At 40.4% G+C, this 20,911-nt stretch overlaps 1 protein-coding gene across 1 annotated transcript; it reads right to left on the minus strand.

Annotated features, from left to right (window-relative positions):
* Positions 1 to 12,388: 12,388 nt before the first annotated feature.
* On the minus strand, positions 12,389 to 19,823 carry cstf1 (cleavage stimulation factor, 3' pre-RNA, subunit 1). Its single transcript, XM_017450500.3, has 6 exons — positions 19,738 to 19,823; positions 18,226 to 18,414; positions 17,120 to 17,397; positions 16,562 to 16,759; positions 15,672 to 16,062; positions 12,389 to 13,049 (listed from the first exon to the last, which is right to left on the minus strand). Exons 2-6 carry the CDS (start codon positions 18,392 to 18,394, stop codon positions 12,790 to 12,792), a joined length of 1,296 nt encoding a protein of 431 aa, XP_017305989.1. The 5' UTR covers positions 18,395 to 18,414; positions 19,738 to 19,823; the 3' UTR covers positions 12,389 to 12,789.
* Positions 19,824 to 20,911: the final 1,088 nt, after the last annotated feature.

The raw sequence follows: 20,911 nt of genomic DNA on the forward strand, positions 1-20,911 counted from the left end.
GTTCCCAGACACTCCAGTGGTTCAATTAGAATTAGCATGCTATCTAGAGTTAGCATTAGTGAGGACTGTCATGACATCACTCCCAAGCATTTCACCGACATTCAGCTGAAAGCCAAATTACAACACTGTAAGCAAAATTCATCTCATGATGATTTATGAGGATGTTCACATATACCTTCACTGTGTGTTTTTCTTTGTAATAAAGCTCTACTCATGTAAAGCTGGCCATTCAAACAGTTCAAAAGGTTTTATACAGATTGCGTTTACAGACCTGCCCAGGAGCAATGTCGATAACCCTGTGTCCAGCTTTATCTCCTTCACCAATAATTGATTATTCCATCTTGTTAAAGTACTGCCAGTATTTATTCTGGTTTCACTGAATTTCTCAGCTAAGATCTTTTGAAGCACAGCATGGTTTTATGATCGCAGGAGAATTATCTGGCTGTACTGGGTGATTGCCAATTTCAGCCTGAAATCCAGACCATGGTTTAAACTGTTTTTTTTTTTTTTTTGTCATGCTATCCATATTTTTTAATATTAAGAAAAAAAATGGCTATTACACCGTTACTATACAGGGATCATCCATAACATTAAAACTACTGACAGGTGACCTGAATAACACTGATTATCTCATTACAGTGTCACCTGTCAAAGTGGGGTATATTAGGCAGCAAGTGAACAGTCAGTTCTCAAAGTTATTGTAGTTTATAATAATATAAAGATTAGCAGCTTTGACAAGGGCCAAATTGTGATGGACAACTGGGTCAGAGCATCTCCAAAATGGCAGGTCTTGTGGGATGTTCAAGGTATGCAGTGGTTAGTACCTACCAAAAGTGATCCAAGGAAGGACAACCAGTGAACCGGTGACAGGGTCATGGGCGCCCAAGTCTCACTGATGGATGCCAGTGGAGCAAGTATGATGTTCTACTGGGAAACCTTGGGTCCTGGCAGTCATGTGGATATAACTTTGACATGTACCACCTACCTAAACATTGTTGCAGACCAAATACAACCCCTTCATTGCAACAGAATTTCCTAATATCAGTGGCCTTTTTCAGCAGGATAATGCTGCCACACTGCAAATATTTTTCAGGAATGGTTTGAGGAAGAGAAACATGATAAAGCGTTCAAGGTGTTGACTTGGCCGCCGAATTCCCCAGATCTCAATCCAATCGAGAGTCTGTGAGATGTGCAAGTTCGATCCATGGAGGCCTCACTCCACGACTTGCAGGACTTAAGGGATCTGCTGCTAACGTCTTGGTGTGAAGATACCACAGCACACCTTCAGAGGTCTTGTGGAGTCCATGCCTCAATGGGGCATGACCTGTTTTGGCGGCACAAGCGGGAACTACACAATATTAGTTAGTTAGTTAGAGTTACATTTATATAGCGCTTTTCTAGACACTCAAGCGCTTTACATAGTATGAGGGCAGGGGAAATCTCCTCAACCACCACTAGCGTGTAGCGTCCACCTGTAACAGCCATAGTGCGCCAGAACGTCCACCACACACCAGCTATTAGTGGAGAGGAGAGATTGATGTAGAGGTGGGGATTATTAGGGGGCCATGTTCTTTATCACTGGCCATGCTAGAGAAGGGCCAATGGGGCCAATTATACCCCTACTCTTTTACGAGAAGTGTCCTGGGATTTTTAATGACCACAGAGAGTCAGGACAGAGTTTAACGTCTCATCTAAAAGACCATACTGTTTTTACACTGCAGTGTCCTCCTCACTATACTGGGGCATTAGGCCCCACCCAGAGTACCCCCTTCTGACCTCAACAAGACCACTTCCAGCAGACCCCATGAGGTCTCCCATCCAGGTACTGGCCAGGCTAAAACCTGCTTAGCTTCAGTGGGAAACCAGGCAAGAACTGCAGGGAGATATGGCTTTGGCAGGAGGTTTCAATGTTATGGCTAATTGGTGTATCCCTGTGATTTCCCTTGCAGTCAACACTACATCATATCTGTGCAGTTAAGAAAATACTATTTAGCAAAACTCTGGAGCCTTTTTTGAACACCATCAACATGTTTGGAGACAAAAGGGGAAAGGGTTCAAATCTGGTGATGGATCGTTAATATTTTATGGCTGCAGGCCTAGGGGTTATCATATAGTGCTGTGAAAAAGTATTTGCCCCATCCTGATATCTTCTGTTTTTGTGTATATCTCATACTAAATTGTTACACAAATGAAAACAAAATCTAAGATAAAACCAAGGCAACCCGAGTAAACACAAAATACAGTTTTTAAATGATAATGTTATTTACTGAAGCAAAAAAGTTATCCAATACCAACTGGGCCTGTGTGAAAATGTATTTGCCCCCATAGTCACTGATTCCCCAAGTCTATGAAACTGCATTGATAACGGGGTTCAGCTGGACTAGACACAACCAGACCTGATTACTGCAAACCCTGTTCAATCACATCAACACTTAAATAGAACTTTTCAACAGCATGAAGTTGGTTAAAAGGTCTTACCCAGTAACACACTATGCCAGAATTAAAAGAAATTCCAGAACTGATGATGAAGAAAGTGATTAAAAAACATCAGTCTGTAAAGTTATTTCAAAGGCTCTGGGACTCCAAAGAACCACAGACAGAGCCATTATCTCCAAAGAGAAAAAGTTGGCACAGTAGTGAACCTTCCCAGAAGTGCGTGACCTTCCAACATTCCTCCAAGAGCACAGCAATGACTCATCCAGGAAGTCACAAAAGAGGCAAGGACAACATCAAAGGACCTACAGGCCTCTCTTGCATCAATAAAGGTCATTGTTCATGACCTCACTATCAGAAAGTCACTGGGGAAAAAAAAGGTTTTCATGTAAGAGAGGCGAGATGCAAACTAGCCAAAAAACATCAAGGCTCATCTGAATTTTTGCCAAAACACACCTTGATGATCCTCAAACCTTTTGGGAGAATGTTCTGTGGACTTATGAGTCGAAAGTGGAACTGGTTGGAAGACAGGAGTCCCGTTACATCTGGCATAAACCAAACACCGAATTCCACAAAAGGAACATCATTATACGGTCAAGCATGTTGGAGGAAGTGTGATGGTGTGTTGTAATAATTGAGGAAAACATGAATTCTGCTCTCTACATAAAATCCTAAAGGAGAATGTCCGGTCTTCAGTCAGTAATTTGAAACTCAAGTGTGACTGGATTATGCAGCAAGACAATGATCCAAAGTGTAGGAGTAAGTCCTAGTCCTAGATTGTAAGTTTAAGGGTTCAATTAGTTTTTCACATTGGTGATAGGTTTGGGCAACTTTTCTTTGCTTCAATAAAAATAAATAAATAAATATAAGTATTTATTTATAAGTATTGTGCATAAGTATTGTGTGTTTACTCAGGTTGCCTTCATTTGAAGATCGAAAACTATTTAGTATGAGATATACACAAAAACAGAAGAAAATACCTTTTCACAGAACTGTAATTTCATAGCTTAAGATTTGCCCGTAGCTCTTTCAACAAGATGACGGCTGCAGATATCCATACAAGTACAGTGACTGTTTGAAGAAATCAGTCCACGTGTGCAAACTTAAAAATATAACACATCTTCACATCACAGAAACTCAGTGCTGTTATTTGATCTTATGCGAGGCTTCAGCGAAAATGAATTGCCAAGAATATTGAAACAGTATATTGCAGAACTTTTGCACACTTTCGCTATTTGGGGAAAAAATATGTTAAAATGTGTTAAACTAACATCCCAATATGTTTAAGTGAAACTATCATTAATTGCCTGTGTTATTAACTTTTTATACAACAGTTAGTTCCAGTCCACTAATTTGACTGGTCGAGCAGCATTCCAGGAGTGCCTATATTATCTATAATCACACTGAGACATTTGACTGTGTATATCACTCCGCTTGTGTGTCTTCGTGATATTAAATTCCACTTCCTAGTTACAAACAATTACTACAGTAGTTTTAGCGACATCAGCAGACATGGCAAACGATACTTTTCAGGAATATAACTTTCGGCATAAAATATGGATGGCACCCTGTCCAGGGTGTACCCCGCCTTGTGCCCCGCGCTCCCTGGGATAGGCTCCAGGTTCCCCGTGACCCTGAAAAGGATAAACGGTATAGAAGATGGATGGATGGATGGATGGCTTAAAATATGAATGCTCATAAATTGAAGATGAAATTAAGGAAGGACCAATGTTATCGGAAGGACCTTTAATGGGAACGTACAAATCAACGTGAGCTAGCTAGTAAGCTAGCCAGTGTGCTATAAAGTGAGTCTGGCTTCTTTGGGTTCTATTTCCACTAGCGGAACAAAAATAAACAGAACCTTTGGCTAATTTCTTGTTTATAGAATTTTATATAATATTGCATGAGCAAGAGTGCAGTTATACTGAATATCGGCACGGCTGTGAGCGCCCCCCCCCCCCGGCCTCGATATTCAGTACAACCACACTCGTGCTTATGTGATATTGCATAATTATACTGAACTATGCAAATGGTGGCAGTAATTAGGTATCTTACTCCATGAAGTGCTCCATGAAATCCTGACATACAGAGAGACTCCAGTTTCATCACTGATCCGAATCAAGCTGTTGAAGACGCTACATTTCTGAGGACACATTAGCATATATTATAGAGTAAAACTCAGTGTCATTAAAGCAATCCAAAAAAAGAATAACAAATGAGGAACTACAAACTATTATTAGGAAAGTTATTCCCATTATCTATGAATACATTTACAAGTATGCTATATATTTTTTTTTTAATTAAACCTGAAGACAACAGACACACAGGCCAAAGACGTGAATGATATCAGATATTATCCAGTTCCCAGATATTTAGGATGCAGAACTGCATGATACAAAAGTTGTACATTTCCCAAAATGGTTTAGGATACACTAGATGGACAAAATTTGTGGAAACCTGACCAATCACACCCATATGTGTGTGTTGTCTTCTCTTCTGCGAACATTTTCACTAGATTTTGATGAGGTCAGGCACTGATGGGTGAGGACTCCTGGTGCACAGTCAGAGTTCCAGTTCATCCCAAAGGTGTTCAATGGGGTTGAGATCAGGGCTCTGTGTAGGCCACTCAAGTTCTTCCACTCCAACCTTAGCAAACCATGTCTTCTTGGACTTTATTTTGTGCACAGGGGCATCGTCATGTTGAAAAATGTTTTGGCTCCTTAGTTCCAGTGAAAGGAAACTGTAATTGTATAGCACACGAAGACATTTTATACAATGATGTACTTCCAACTTTGTGGAATCAGTTTGGGGAGAACCATATATAACTGTGAAGCTCCAAAATGATTGGAATGGCAAGGCCAATTATATTATTTTTGCTTTACACTGAAGAAATTTGGGCTCAAAAGATGAATATGAGTAAATAAATAAGAAGTTCAACTTTTATTTGCTGATACATCTAGATGAGTTAAACTACCTGCCACCTTTTGTTTTTTGAACCCACTGATTGGAACATGTGACTGACAGTTGCCCAAGTGTGCCATGTTCGACTGATTGCTTAAATAATTAATAGCTCTGAATGTCTACTCTTGGTTTTAGTGCTTGATTCTGCCTTTGAAGACTGCATTTCTTCTTTAAAAAAAGAATAAACCAACATGAAGACCAGAGAGCTGTCTATGGGAGGAAAGCAAGCCATTTTGAAGTTGAGAAAAGAGCAGAGATCTATCAGAGCCATTGCACAATCACTGGGCATAGCCAATACAACAATTTTGTAATGTCCTGAAAAAGAAAGAAACCACTGGTGTGATAACAACTAGACATCAAACAGGTCAGCCAAGGAAAATAACAGCAGTTTGTGAGAACTGTGAAGAAAAACCAAAAAACAAAAGGCAGTGACAACACCAACAACCTCCACAGGGCAGGGGTGAAGGTATCACAATCCACCGTTCAAAGAAGACTTAGAGAGCAGAAATATCTAGAGTCCAGAACAGAAAATGCAAACCACACATGAGCAGAAAGAATCAAGAGGCCAGGTTCGAATTCGCAAAAAAATATATGGATTATGTTAGAAAAGTTCTAGAACCAAGATTCACATATACCAAAGTGATGGAAATGTGTGGAGAAAGAAAGGATTTGCTCATGTGAAAAAAACAAAAAACATTTGATCCTCTTTAAAATATTGCCTATTAATACACATGTAAATGACATAAAATTGACATTTTTAGTAATTTTCACATTTAAATTAACAAAGAAAAAAACTGATCAGTCACATGTACACCCCTACATTTATCACACCTTCAAATCCATAAAATTAGAATCAGGTGTTCAAGAGTGGGAGCCAGTGATTAGAACCTGTTTAGGGAGTGCAGGTGGAACGGGTCTTATTCATACCCCTCTCATATCTAGTGTCTGGTGTGCCCTTTGCTATTGAGGTGTGTGGTGTCATCATGCCAAGATCTAAAGAGTTCTGTAAGGCCTTCAGAAAAAAGTTTGTGGATGTCTGAGTCTGGCAAGGGATTTAAAAAGATCTCCATATTATTTGTAATGAAACTATTCCACTGTAAGGAAAATCATCTACAATGGTGCAGATTTCAAATGCCAATTGATCCAGGACTCGTTGCCCCAGCGAATTCAGCTGAAGAGCTGTCTGATGCAAAAAGAAGTCTCCAAGAACCACAAAATTTCATCACAGGATCTGATAGTAAGTCTTGCTACTGTTGGTGTCAAAGTGCACGCTTCTCCAATCAGAAAGAGATTGTACAGATTTGACCTGCATGGGAGGCGTGCCAGGAAAAAGCCACTGCTGTCTAAAAAGAACATTAGGGCACGACTAGGCCTTTTGGAATAATGTGCTCTGGACAGACAAATCAAAGATAGAGTTGTTTGGCCACAATGACAGCAGACAGCTTTTCTGGAGAAGTGGTGGAAATGTGATGGTTTGGGGTTGCTTCACTGCCTCAGGGACTGGACAGCTTGCATTCATTGATGCAGCTATGAATTCTGCATCATATCAAAGAGTGCTTGAAGATAATGTGAGGCCATCTGTCCAAAAGCTGAAGTTGAACCAAAAGTTTGACTTTTCAACAGGCTAATGATCCTAAGCACACGAGCAAATCCACCAAGGAACGGCTCAAAGAGAAGAAATGCAGGGTTATGGAATGGCCGAATCAACACCCGGATTCGAATCCCATTGAGATGTTGTGGGGGGATTTGAAACGGGGGCAGTACATGCAAGAAACCCCTCAAACATCTCGTAACTGAAAGAATATCACATGGAAGAGTGGTCAGAAATTCCAGCAAGCCTAGTGGACAGTTATACAAAACGCCTATAAGTTATTTCTGCTAAAGGGGGCAATACTAGCTTCTGAGGAAAAGGGTGTACTTACTTTTTCCACAGAAGAAAATCACATCTATTAATATTTCTGTTGAATAAATGATTGAAAAAGCTCATCTTTCCTTGTTGTTTTGTTCAGGTACATCAACTTCATTAATTATTCACTGTTTCATAGAGGATCAAATGTTTCCCGAAAAAAAGCCAACAGTTTCCATGGGGTCTACTTATTTTTTCACTTGACGGTACGAGCTCATCAGTCAAGCATGGTGGAGGTGGTGTCACGGCTTGGGCTTGCACGGCTGCTTCTGGGAACGGGCTCAGTAATCTTCATTGATGATCTAACTCATGATGTAACAGCAGAATGAATTCAGACGTCTACAGAAACACTGTGTGCCAATGTACAGAGAAATAAACTTCATCAGGGGGGAAAAGTGTTTTAAAAAAGGTTTTGAATACATTATTGTTTTTATAGTAACACTTAATTCACAGGGACTTGCATGGCAGACATTCTACATAATCTAACGCTAATAATAAACAGATAAAAACTTTTGTTATGCAAAAGACATACAGTGCCCAAATATTGGCACCCTTGGTAAATATGAGCAAAGGCGGCTGTGAAAAATCGTCTCTATTGTTGAACCTTTTGATCTTTTGTTAAAAACATTAACAAAAATATTCTGCTCTCATGGATATCAAACAATTATAACCAAAAAAATATATATTTGTTAAATATAGGTGTGCAACAATTATTGGCACCCTTTTATTCAATACTTTGTGCTACCTCCCTTTACCAAGATAACAGCTCTGAGTCTTCTCCTATAACGCTGATGAGATTGGAGAATACATGGCGAGGGATCTGAGAGCGTTCCTCCATACAGAATCTCTCCAGATCCTTCACATTTCGAGGTCCACGCTGGTGGACTCTCCTCTTCAGTTCACCCCACAGGGTTTCTATAGGGTTCAGGTCAGGGGACTGGGATGGTCATGGCAGGACCTTGATTTTGTGGTCAGTAAACCATTTTTGTGTTGATTTTGATGATGTTTTGGATCATTGTCCTGCTGGAAGATCCAACCACGGCTCATTTGAAGCTTTCTGGCAGAAAAACAGACCCAAAACATTAAAGAGCCACCACCATATTTAACCGTGGGCATGAGGTTCTTTTCCATATGGCTACCTCTCTGTGTGCCAAAACCACCTCTGTGTTTATTACCAAAAAGCTCCATTTTGGTTTCATCTGACCGTAGAACCCGATCCCATTTGAAGTTCCAGTAGTGTCAGCACACTGAAGACGCTCGAGTTTGTTTTTGGATGAGAGTAGAGGCTTTTTTCTTGAAACCCTTCCAAACAGCTTGTGGTGATGTAGGTGACTTCGGATTGTAGTTTTGGAGACTTTCTGACCCCAAGACACGACTAACTTCTGCAGTTCTCCAGCTGTGATCCTCTGAGATTTCTTCACAGTGTGTTGAGACGATATAGACACATGTCCAATTCCAGGTCGATTCATAACATTTCCTGTTGACTGGAACTTCTTAATTATTGCCCTGATGGTGAAATGGGCATTTTCAATGCTTGTGTAGACACTTCCCATTTTGTAAAGCGGAACAACCTTTTGCCGCACATCACAGGTATGGTCTTGGTCTTACCCATTGTTATGAATGACTAAGGGAATTTGGCCTATATCTTGCCTCATAATTATACCCCTGTGAAACAGGAAGTCATGGTTGTACAATTTCCTGTTCCTAGTCACCCAGGTGTACTAAAAAATGTAAAATATCAATTTGAATATACTTCAAATATATGTTCCTCATATGAATTCACAAGGGTGCCAATAATTGTTGCACACCTATATTTAATAAATATATTTTTGTTTGGATAAACCTGTGCTGAAACCGAAAGCGTTCTGTTAGATATTTAACAAATATGTAATGAGTCACCGGTGTCACCACTCTGTGACAGTCAGTACATTTTCCACCATGGGAAAGTCATCATGACAAAAGAGGTTGCAATTTCTGCTTTCTCAGTAACATGTCTCATTAACTCCGACAGAGAGAAAAGAGATACTGGTCAGAGAGGAAATAACTGCTCATAGCTGCTATAATGTACAGAACTGGAGGTTACACAACATTAAATGTAACTACAAATGAAAAAAAGTGTGTGTCGTGTTTTAATAAATATACCATTGTAATTGTTGGTAAATTGCTGTGGCATGAAAGAATAAAACACCTTGGGACATGCTCTTATTGGAAAATAATCAACTCCGGGTAGGTAGCAGTATCAGCGCTTCGTGTATCTTCCTATAACAGCACACCGCATCTGTTTTTATTACATCTAGAATTATATTCCAGAAGCAGCAGAAACATTTGTAACGATTTACCATTTTACAATGCTGAAATTTTGCATAAGTACTCCCTAAAACATCTGGATTACAAAGTTTATATATCGATATATTCTACTTCTATGCAACCTGTATATACAGTATCTGACAAAAGTGAGTACACTGCTCACATTTTTGTAAATATTTGATGATATGTTTTCATGTGACAACACTGAAGAAGTGACACTTTGCTACAATGTAAAGTAGTGAGTGTACAGCTTGTGTAACAGTGTAAATTTGCTGTCCCCTCAAAATAACTCAACACACAGCCATTAATGTCTAAACCGCTGGCAACAAAAGTGAGTACACCCCTAAGTGAAAATGTCCAAATTGGGCCCAGTTAGACATTTGTTCTACTGATATAGATATATATATATATATAGATATATAGATATATATATATAGTGTGTGTGTGTATATGTGTATGTATGTGTATATATATATATATACATACATACACATATATACACACACACTAATATATATATATATATATATATATATATATATATATATATATACACACACTTTGACAGACCTACTTTCACCATACACTGCATTATAGGCACGCAGGTAACAAAATAATCTGTCTAATTTGAGTGGCTGCTGTTGAAAGGTCATACACCTTGTAAAGAGGCCAACCACAAAGTATTCGTGCCATGGTTGTAGCTCATCAGAATGACCAAAACCGTTCCAAGGCTGCACAGAGCAACAAGCCACAAACCATGTTGTTAGATACGCACGAAGCCTTGCGTGCTTGGAGAGAGAAGAATGGTATCAGCAAGAATGGTAAAAGTCAGTTTCATATTTCAGGATTCTTTTTTTTTTTTTTTTTTTTTTTTAAGGCCACAGACAAACCAAATAGCACATGCTTTTCATGTAATTACAACAAAAGGATGGTTTTAATTTGATCTTTGAGTCGACTGAAGTCGGCTTGATATCCAGTTATTACAGCTTCCACAGCTGCAGATGGGAATTTCAAGGTAGATTCTAACTAAAACATGTTCACGGTAAATATTAAAACTCCTCAACATTGGAGCTATGTCGATGCATGATGATGGCCATTCTCTCAATTTGACCATGAAATGATGCTCATATTCTGCCTAGGAAAATATTTTCACATTCATATGCAGTGGTGCTTGAACGTTCATGAACCCTTTAGAATTTTCTATATATCTGCATAAATATGACCTAAAAGCATCATCGTATTTTCACAGAAGTAAGAAGTCGGAAAGGCAGACAAAGAGAACCCAATTAAACAAACGAGACTAAAATATTATACTTTTTCATTTACTGATCAAGGAGAATAAATATTCCCAATGAATGTAATCCAATATTTGTGAGTGGCAAAAAAGTACGAGTGAGCATCTTGTTTTCTTTAAAGAACAGAGATCTATCAACGTCTGATCTTCACAACACGTGTTAGAGGGAGTGTATCATGGCACAAAGCAAGCAGATTTTTGAGGAACAATAGTAACAACTCTTTTTAGAATTGTTGTTGCTCATCGGGCTGGAAAAGGTTACAAATCCTTTGGAGTTTGAACTCCACCAGTCCACATTCAAACAGATTGTGTACAAATGGAGGAAATTTAAGACCATTATTAACCTCCTCAGGAGTGGAGACCAACAAAGATCACTCCAAGAGCAAGACGTGTAATATTCCACGAGGTCACAATGGAATCCAGGGTAACTTCTAAGCAACTAACAGCCTCTCTCACTTTGGCTAGTTTTAATGTTCATGAGTCCACCATCAGAACAACACTGAGGAACAATGGTGTGCATGGCAGTGTTGCAAGGAGAAAACCACAGCGCTCCAAAAAGAACATTGCTGCACGTCTGCATGAACAAAAGAACATTGCTGCAGTTCGCTAAAGATCACGTGGACGAGCCAGAAGGCTGTTGGAAAAATGTTTTGTGGACGGATGAGACCAAAATAGAAGTTTTTGGTTTAAATGAGAAGCGTTATATTTGTAGAAAGGAAAACACTGCATTCCAGCATAAGAACCTTCTGCCACCCGTGAAACATGGTGGTGGTAGTGTCATGTTTTGCTGTATCTGTGCCAGGAAGGCTTTCCATCATTGATGGAACAATGAATTCTGAATTATACCAGCGAATTCTAAAGGAGAATGTCAGGACATCCGTCAATGATCTGAATCTGAAGAGAAAGTGGGTCATGCAGTAAGACAATAACCCTAAACACACGAGTCATTCTACCAGAGAACGGTTAAAGAAGAATAAAGTGAATGTTTGGGAATGACCGAGTCAAAGTCCTGATCTTAATCCAATAGAAATGTTGTGGAAGAACCTGAAGCAAGCAGTTCATGTGAGGAAACACACCAACATCCCAGCGTCAATGCTGTTCCACATTGAGGAACGGGCTAAAATTCCTCCTAGCTGATGTGCAGGTCTGATCAAGTTACCCCAAACGTTTAGTTGCAGTTATTGCTGCACAAGGGGGTCACACCAGATACTGAAAGCAAACATTCACATACTTTTGCCACTCAGATATGCAATACTGGATCATTTTCCTCAATAAATACATTAATAACCAAGTATAATATTCATCTCATTTGCTTAATATGGTTCTCTTCGTATACTTTTAGGACTTACGACCTAAAACTTCATCAGATTTTCACATAAAGAAGAAATTTAGAAAATTCTATAACAAAAATTTTCAAGCACCACTGCATTTTCACTAAAATTACCGTATATTGGTTTGGATGAACGCATTACTGATATTATATAGTCTTATGTTTTCAAAATTCTTTAATCCCCTTTTGATTGATTTGCTTCACTAGAGGTTTAATTTACAATGGACAATTTTTCTTTTATAAAAAAAAAAAAAAAAATCAAATGTATCAAACGAACTGAAAAAGTGACAAATTCACTCATCCCTCACAAAGAACTCATGTCATATCACACAGATAACAACTTCATTAAAGCTCAGATATCGGACACGGACAGCTTAAAAATGCAAGAGTTCCGCTGCAAGTTCCTCGGAGAACAATAGTGCTCTCTAGAGGTGCAGTTCAGACACAACAACTACAGTTCTGACACCTCTGAGACCACATTATCTGCTCAACCACTTACAGTACATCTAAGCATTTTCTACACATAGACCTGAAACTCATGTGCAGCCCAACGGCGGCTCAGTCGGTGGTGGTCCGGCGGTACCAGAAGCGCGCGCGGAAGTCATCGCTGCACGTCATGAAACCCGGGTTAGTGGGAGAGTGCACGATGCAACGCACAATATTATTATGGCCGAGTGAGAGCAGGTTCTTCCGCTCGGCTGTGCGCGAGTCCCAACAGCACAGACTGACCGTTCGCTCATCTGGCAACAGCACATAGTCCTCAGTGTGGTTAAAGACACCCTGCGTGCGGTGTGTCTGACGGCCACTCAGTCCTGCTCCTGTAACACACACACACACACACACACACACACCACAAGAAACATGAGTATACTACTACTAGAATAAATGTTTTGGAGGAAAGCAAGGTCTCTGGGTTTGTAGTAGGACCTGGTGATATGAGGACGTTGTTAATATTGTGATATTTACATCACTTTCTCAGATATCACAGGAATTGTCAGTATTTTTATAATACAGATTGACTTAATACAGCAACAAAAAAAAACTACTTTTTTTGGAGCACCACTGATTTGCAGGCATTACGTTCGCAAACCTAAACATTTTAGTAGCGTATATTGCATATGGTGAAGATTTTCTGTATTATGATGTGTGATATTTGATTTTTTGACATATCCCCAGCATAACCATTTTCTTCCTAATTTGGTCAGGCTAACTGCTCTCAAGACACTCATGAGCTCACCAACACCCACACGTGGCTAGTGTCACTGTGATTGACAGGAGGGGGGGGGGATAAAGAGGGGGAGGGAGGGAGGGAGGGAGAGAGAGAGAGAATGTATGCAATTCTTCCCACCCAGAGAGCATGGACAGTTTTGCTATCTTGGACTCCCAGCTACAGGACGGTGCAGCATTACCGGGATTCAAACTCATGATCTCTGGACTATACGGCAGCATAAACGTCAAGACGCTTCACAACTCACTCCTTTGAAGACCAAAATCATAACACAAGTCTAGTCCTGTACATTCACTACTGCTAGAGATTCACATTAACTGGCAGGTTTTGAAACCATAAAGGAACAAGAAGTGAATATACACTTTAAATGTCTGAGTTGAATACATATCTGATTTCTACATCATCTACAGTCCCATCTGGAAGTACTCGAGCAGCAAGGCCAATTCTATTGTTTTCGCGGTACAATGACGTCATTTGGGGTCGAGATCAAAAGATCAGAGGACCCATCAACCTTCATTTCTTGATATCTACATCTAAATGTGATAAACAACATAAAACATAGAACCTTTTGTATCAGACCACCCAATTTTTAGGTGAGCAAAAGTATAGGAACAGATAGTCTTAAAGTACATTATACAACACTTAATATTTGGTTGCATATCCCTTGCGTGCAATAACTGCATCGTGAGCTGGTGACCCACTGACATCACCAAACCATTGTGTTTTTCTTTTGTGATGCTTTTCCAGGCGTTTACTGCAGCTTGTTTTAATTGTTGTGTGTTTCGGGGTGGTTTCCCCCTTCACATGCTCAACTTGGTTAAGGTCTGGTGATTGATTTGGCCAGTCTAAAACCTGCCATTTACCCCCATTTAATTTTTAAATGCATTTCTCTCTAACTTGGCAGACAAAATGTTCCTGTAAACTTCTGAATGCATTCTGCTGCTACCATCATGAGGTACATCATCAATAAAGATTAGTGAGCCCGTTCCAGAAGCAGTCGTGCAAGCCCAAACCATGACACTACCTCCACCACTATTGACTAATAACCTTCTATGTTTTGGATCATGAGCAGATCCTTTCTTTCTCCAAACTTCAGCCTTTCGTTCACTTTGTTGGAGGTTAATCCTGGTTCCAGAACTTTTGTGGCTCATCTCTGTATTTCTCTGTGAATTCCAATCTGGCTTTCTGATTTTTGCTGCTGATGAGTGGTCTGCATCTTGTGGTATGACCTTTATATTTCTGCACTTGTAGTCTTATTTGAATGGTGGATTGTGATACCATTAAACCTGCCCTGTGAAGCTGCTGGTGATGTCACTAACTGCTGTTTTGGGGTTCTTCTTCACAGCTCTTAAAATGACTACGTTTACACACAAATCGATTTCCATTTAAGGTTGCAGCCATATTCCGAATACGATGTTTATACCTTGCATCTGAATTTTCCTGTGTACGTGGTTGTTGTAAGTATGCCTGAGTTGGCATTCCTAAATACCTAACCTACAGCTAAGCATCTGTTAGCAGTCCCAATTCCTTATGGACTGAGCATGTGCATATATCTCCTTTCAATGGATTTCACAGGTGTACAAATTTCCGATTAAAACAGGCATATTCCAGGAGTGGGAATCAGAATTTGGGGGCTCAGAAAATTATTAAATTAAATTTTCCATCTTCTCTAAGCTTCATGTCTTGCGTTTCTCCCATACACAGCTATCTCGTCTTCATATTGGTTTATCCTTTATAACAACAAATGCAGTCTTCACAGGCGAAACCTATGGCTCAAACCAAGTCAAACCATTCAGTGCAATTAATTCTTTAAAGAATCAATTTAACAGGGCTCACCTGGGCAGCAAGATGCACCAATTGCGTTCCAATATTTTTTGATCAGTTGACAAAATGGGTGGGTTCAAACAAAAGGTGCCATGTTTTAAGCTCGTTAACACATCTAGATGTGAATACGAGGAAATGACAGCTGAAATTCTTATCTGTTGTCTCTTATTCATCTTTTGATCACAAACCCAAATGTCTTCAGTGTATAGCGAAAACAATAGAATTGGCCTTGCTGTTCCAATACTTTCAGAGCAGTTTCTGTTCAGCAACTTTTTTTTTTATTATTATTTTTTTTTTTTATAAAGTCCAACTTCTTGATCACTATTCCTTAAAAAAAGTGTGACAATCGCACAGTGCTGACATATTCTGTAATCGATCGAAATCTTACCGGTGTACTTGACCAGTGTGCGACCAGTGGAGATCTCCCACAGCTTGGCCACAGAGTCCTTGCCACTGGAAAGAATGTACTTTGAGTTTTTGGAGAAGACTGCCGAGCAGACCTCAGCCCCATCATGTGCCTTATCGAATGTGGACACGCATCGGTTGGAGACGCCGTCCCACAGCTTGATGCTGCCGTCCTTGCTGCACGTGACATAGGTGTTGGCTCCTGGGTTGTAGCTCACGCTGCAGATGGCATCCGTGTGCTGATCCAGAGGGTTGCAAGACACAAAACACTGGAATGTATTGACGTCGTAAAGGCGCAGTGTCGGATGCTGTGTGCCCACCAGCAAGTAATCTCCTGATGGGTGGAAGGAGATGGAGCGCAGCATTTCTGCTTCCTGTTGAGGAAAAAGAAGTTACAAACCTCCACCCAACAAGAACACTTAGAGGTTTATTTTCCCGTTTATTTATACATTACTTTTAGTGGTTTACGATCACGTACAGTTTGTTCAGTACAATTGTGGTCAAGTTGATCATGACCTCATATTAATGACCCGTACTGTTCTGAGTGAGTGAGTGAGTGAGTGTGTGTGAGAGAGAGAGATAGAGAGAGAGTGTATTCTTTCCAAAGGTATTCATGCTAAAATATTTTTGATCAGCTCTTGGCAAAATAGAGCCCAGAATACACCTGTGGTGAAAAAAAAACATCAAGGAAAAGCTCTAATGTACTCTCCTAATCTGCCCGGAAACCTAAATTGACTTAAAAAAAAAAAAAAAAAAAAAAAAAAAAAAAAAAAAAAGATGGTGTTAATGTTGTTGATATTGTCCACCCCTGATACATACATACATACATACATACATACATACATACATATTGTAACTCCTAGAAAGCAGTACCTGGATGTGTTTGAAAGCTCTCTTTGCTGAGGGCTTGGAGTAGTCAAACAGTTTGAGTGTGTAATCGCGGGATCCCGAGGCCAGGATCTGCTCGGTGGGGTGGAAGGCCAGGCATGTGACCTCATCAACATGGTCATACAGGGTTCGGATAACCGGGTGATTCTCCATGTTCTGCTGTGCTGTCTCGTTCATCATCACCTGAAAAGGTCAGAGTTACAAGCCTGAAATGACTCCACTACTCTGTACTCCTCTTTAGCATTTTGACAGAGGGGGAAGCCTGAAAAGGAGCTAATAAAACACTTCATTTAGATGTACGTTGTTGCTGCCGTTCAAACAAACGTATACACGTAGAAATATTACAAATCACAGCCGCACTGATCATCACATCTTCAGGTTTGCTATGGCAATTTCTGTGGTAAGACATGCACAGTACTGCCAGTGGACATCATAATAATTCAAAACAATTTTTCTCCGATAACAATAATTCATCACAATAACTCCAAACAATCTTCTCAGCACTTTCTGTAGACTGTTGTGTTGAACTTCGTTTGTGCTCACCTCCAGGGGCATTGCGCTCTTGGCCAGCATACGTTCTGTGTCCAGGATTTTAATGGAGGCGTCTGCAGAGCCGGTGGCAATGAGCTGTCCGTCTCGGCTGTACGTGGCCACGCGACACGGCCCTTTGTGTGAGGTCACATAACACGTCTCGTACTCCGAGGCCTCCGGAGACATGGTCTGCACGTCAGCATCGAACTCCAGGTCGATGCCCACACCGGGAGCCACCGTGTCTGAGCGTCCGATAGCATACTGCACTGCGCTGTCATCATTCTCCATTCCTGCAATCACACAAATCATAGTCGACAAGCTAACTATTTACATGTATACTATAATATAGGGTCAAAAGTTTGTGGACACCTGACCATCACACCCATTTCTAGATTTAGTGCCCCAATTTGCTGTTATGTTAACCTCCACACTTCTACTAGATTTTGGAGCGTGGTTTGTGCCCATTCAGCCAAAAGAGAATTAGTGAGGTCGGGCGCTGACGTTTAGCGAGGAGGAATGGGGTGCAGGTGGTGTTCAGGGCTCTGTGCAGGAGTTCTTCTGCTCCTCGTACCATGGCAAACCATGTTTTCATCAACCTCACTTTGTGCACAGGGGCACTGCCATGCTGGAACAGGTTTGGGCCCCAGGTTGGGAAAATTGTAACACTACAGCATACAAAGACAATTTGGGGAAGGCCCACATATGGGTGTGATGGCCAGGTGTCAACAAACTCTTGGGCATAAAGTGTACATTTGCTCATATGGCTAACGCTTTAATCCAAAGTGACTTACAATTGAGAAAGAAGAACGTGTTAATGGTTTTGCACAAGAACCCAACCTGGTGGTGCTAAAGCTTTTTATATTATATTCATTGATTTATTGACTTCTCAATTATAATGTGCTTTCTTATTACCTTGCAGTTATTTATTTCTTATTGTGTCCTGATAAGAATTGTGTCCTGTCATTTCACTTGTAAATATTTTATTTTAGTGCATCTCTAAAAATCTATTATAAAATTAACTGGTTGCCAATGAAATATTGCAGCATAATAGAAGTAACTGTGGTGGTGGTGTTTGTTTCCTCCCAGCAGAAGATCAGTCTTCACTGGAGGTATCTTACCGATCTTGGCGAGCTGCATAAGCTGCTCAGATGGAGACACCACACTCGGCGGCTTCACTTCGCTTATGAGGCTGTTGGCGATGTTGGTGTAGCCGTCATAAAGCAGCTGGCTGATGATCAGGTTATACAAGTGCTGTCTGTCTTTCAGAGTCGGTTTAGGACGATACATCTTTGTGATATGAGACGTTTCTGAGCAAAAGTAACAAGACAGAATATGAACGGTTTCAATGACATACCAAAAGGGTACATGTAATTAATGATGTGTCCTTCATGAATGATGCGTCCATTTTGACCGAATCTTTACTATGACTCAGGAACGAGTTGTCTTAAGAGAGTGATTCGTTACCGGAGAGAGTGAGAGAGACAGGAAGAGAGAGACAGACAGAAAGAGACAGAGAGAGAGACAGCCAGAGAGAGACAGTGAAAGAGAGACAGACAGACAGAAAGAGGTAGACAGAAAGAGAGACAGTGAGACAGACGGACAGACAAAAAGAGAGAGAGACAGACAGAGACATGTAGAGAGGGACAGATAGAGAGACAGTGAGAGAGAGACAGAGTGAGATTGACAGAAAGAGAGACAGACACAAAGAGAGAGAGACAGCCAGAGAGAGACAGTGAAAGAGAGAGAGACAGACAGAGAGATAGACAGAAAGAGAGAGTGACAGACAGTGAGATAGACAGAAAGAGAGAGTGAGAGAGCCAGAAAGAGAGAAAGACAGACAAAGAGCCAGAAAGAGAGACAGTGAAAGAGAGAGACAGAAACAGAGAGAGAGACAGACAGATAGAGAGAGACAGACAGAAAGAGAGACAGAAATACGGACAGAGAGAGATTTTAATTATATTCTGCTGAAATGAATGACTCGAAAAAAGAATCGTTCATTTTGCTAAACGAGATTGAAAGATCCGAGTCAGTAAAATGATCCGAACTTCACTACATGTAAACACAACCTTCAAATTGAATCAAAATAAAGCACTGCTAAGGGCAGAGAGCTTTCAAATGTAAAAGTCATTATCTTTAGGAGTGTGAACATGCTGCCTAGCCAAGTAGTGGGCCGATTTGAACATGACAGAGGATAATAGAGGATATTATACAAACATATACTAACAGACCACTTTATTAGGAACACCAACGCTGTTTTATTCAAGTTATTAAAACGCCTTATTGTCATATTTATGTCTTGTATGAAGTTTGCAGGTTCTCACGGATACCTCGGCAGATTCTACATTAAAATCTACTCCTACACAGACTGTATATTTCCCTGAGGTATCTGTGCAACATTAACTAGCGTTAGTTAGCTAGCAGGCTAGCGTACTGTATGCTGTGTCCTCGGTAACGCGAGCTAGCAGTTAGCTGTTCACACTTAGCTTGGTATCTTGAGAAACTTCAGCATCACTCAGTTTCGTAACAAACCAAATAAACATAATTCAGTGTTATTTATCAAATACAGTGACATTCTGGCAGCGCAAGTAAACTTTTTTTCTTTCTCTCTCCAAAATGAATGAATGTCTTACCAGAATTAGCAACACACACATACACCTCTTAAAAGCGCGAGAGCCACGCACAGAACTATGGGAAATTACCCGCTAAGGTAATTTTGCTTTAACCCAAATGACTGCACGATGCCTACGCATGCGCACTACCTAGGGTGTGAAATAACGGACTAGACTTCAAACGTAGTGCACTAGGCTTCCAACGGGAAGCAATTTGGGATCTAACCACCGCTTATAATTACAGTATAATGTGAAGCTTTTGCGTCTTTAAGTGCACCGGCTTGTGAAGCTCCTACTTGTTAATACGTATTAACAATTAATTATATTAAGGTTAATTATGTAGTAGTGCGGGTTTAATGCCAACAATTATTTCATGGTAAAGTTTAAAACTTACACGATGTTGTGCCGAAATCGGTGACCTATCGAAAACTGTGGCCAGGGGTCGCTGTTCAGCAAATGTTCGCACGGTAACGCGCTAGACGCTCGTGCACGTGACCGTGAGCGCGCAGACCTTCGAGCAGAGAACAGACGCTGGAGCGGAATGCGGTGTCTGAGGAGCCGAGCGGTAAAAACATGTCTTAAAGAAACACGTCCACTGGACGAGCTAGAGCATCAATTCATTCAAAATGATTTACATAGGCAGCACTTCCAGTCAACCGTTTGAACCCTCAACTTCTCTGTCACAAGAATAATCCTGGTCCTTCCTTTCCTCTGTACCATTCTGCTTATTGTGCCCTGAACTTTCATCTTCATCTCATCCTCATCTGCAGTGTTCCTGTCTCCAGCCTCATCTTCCCTGTCACAAGGATAGTCTTCATCTCTTCCTTCCTTTGTTTCATTGAGTTTATGGTGCCCTTCACTCAGCTCATCAATTTCATCTTTCTCAACATTTTCCCTATCTTTGAATAATAATAATAATAAAGTTTGGGTCAATAACTAACTGCATTTTCTAAACCAGGCCTCAAAACTTAGAACATTTCCACAGGAATAATGCTTGGTGTTTTGGTAGTGGCAGTAAGAGTGTGTGTGTGTGTAGTGTGTATGTTTTATACGTATGAGATTATATGTGTATTTGTGTAGCTACACATGAGAGCTCTCTATGTAGCCAACCTCCTCCCCAGCACCACCTGTATAGACCTGCTACAGGGTTCCCCTTTAATCCATCTTTGCAGCAGCGTTTCTTTATTTCAGGATG

The sequence above is a fragment of the Ictalurus punctatus genome, chromosome 21 (assembly GCF_001660625.3).
Source record: "Ictalurus punctatus breed USDA103 chromosome 21, Coco_2.0, whole genome shotgun sequence".
Lineage (NCBI taxonomy): Eukaryota > Metazoa > Chordata > Actinopteri > Siluriformes > Ictaluridae > Ictalurus > Ictalurus punctatus.

What these genes read in the sequence shown, in the direction of transcription:
- cstf1 (XM_017450500.3), bottom strand. Translation starts at nt 18,394, where the DNA reads ATGTATCGTCCTAAACCGACTCTGAAAGACAGACAGCACTTGTATAAC. An exon ending in AGAGCGCAATGCCCCTGGAG is followed by an intron (nt 16,760 to 17,119) that starts GTGAGCACAAAC and finishes TGACCTTTTCAG; the next exon opens with GTGATGATGAACGAGACAGC. An exon ending in CACACTGGTCAAGTACACCG is followed by an intron (nt 13,050 to 15,671) that starts GTAAGATTTCGA and finishes TGTGTGTTACAG; the next exon opens with GAGCAGGACTGAGTGGCCGT.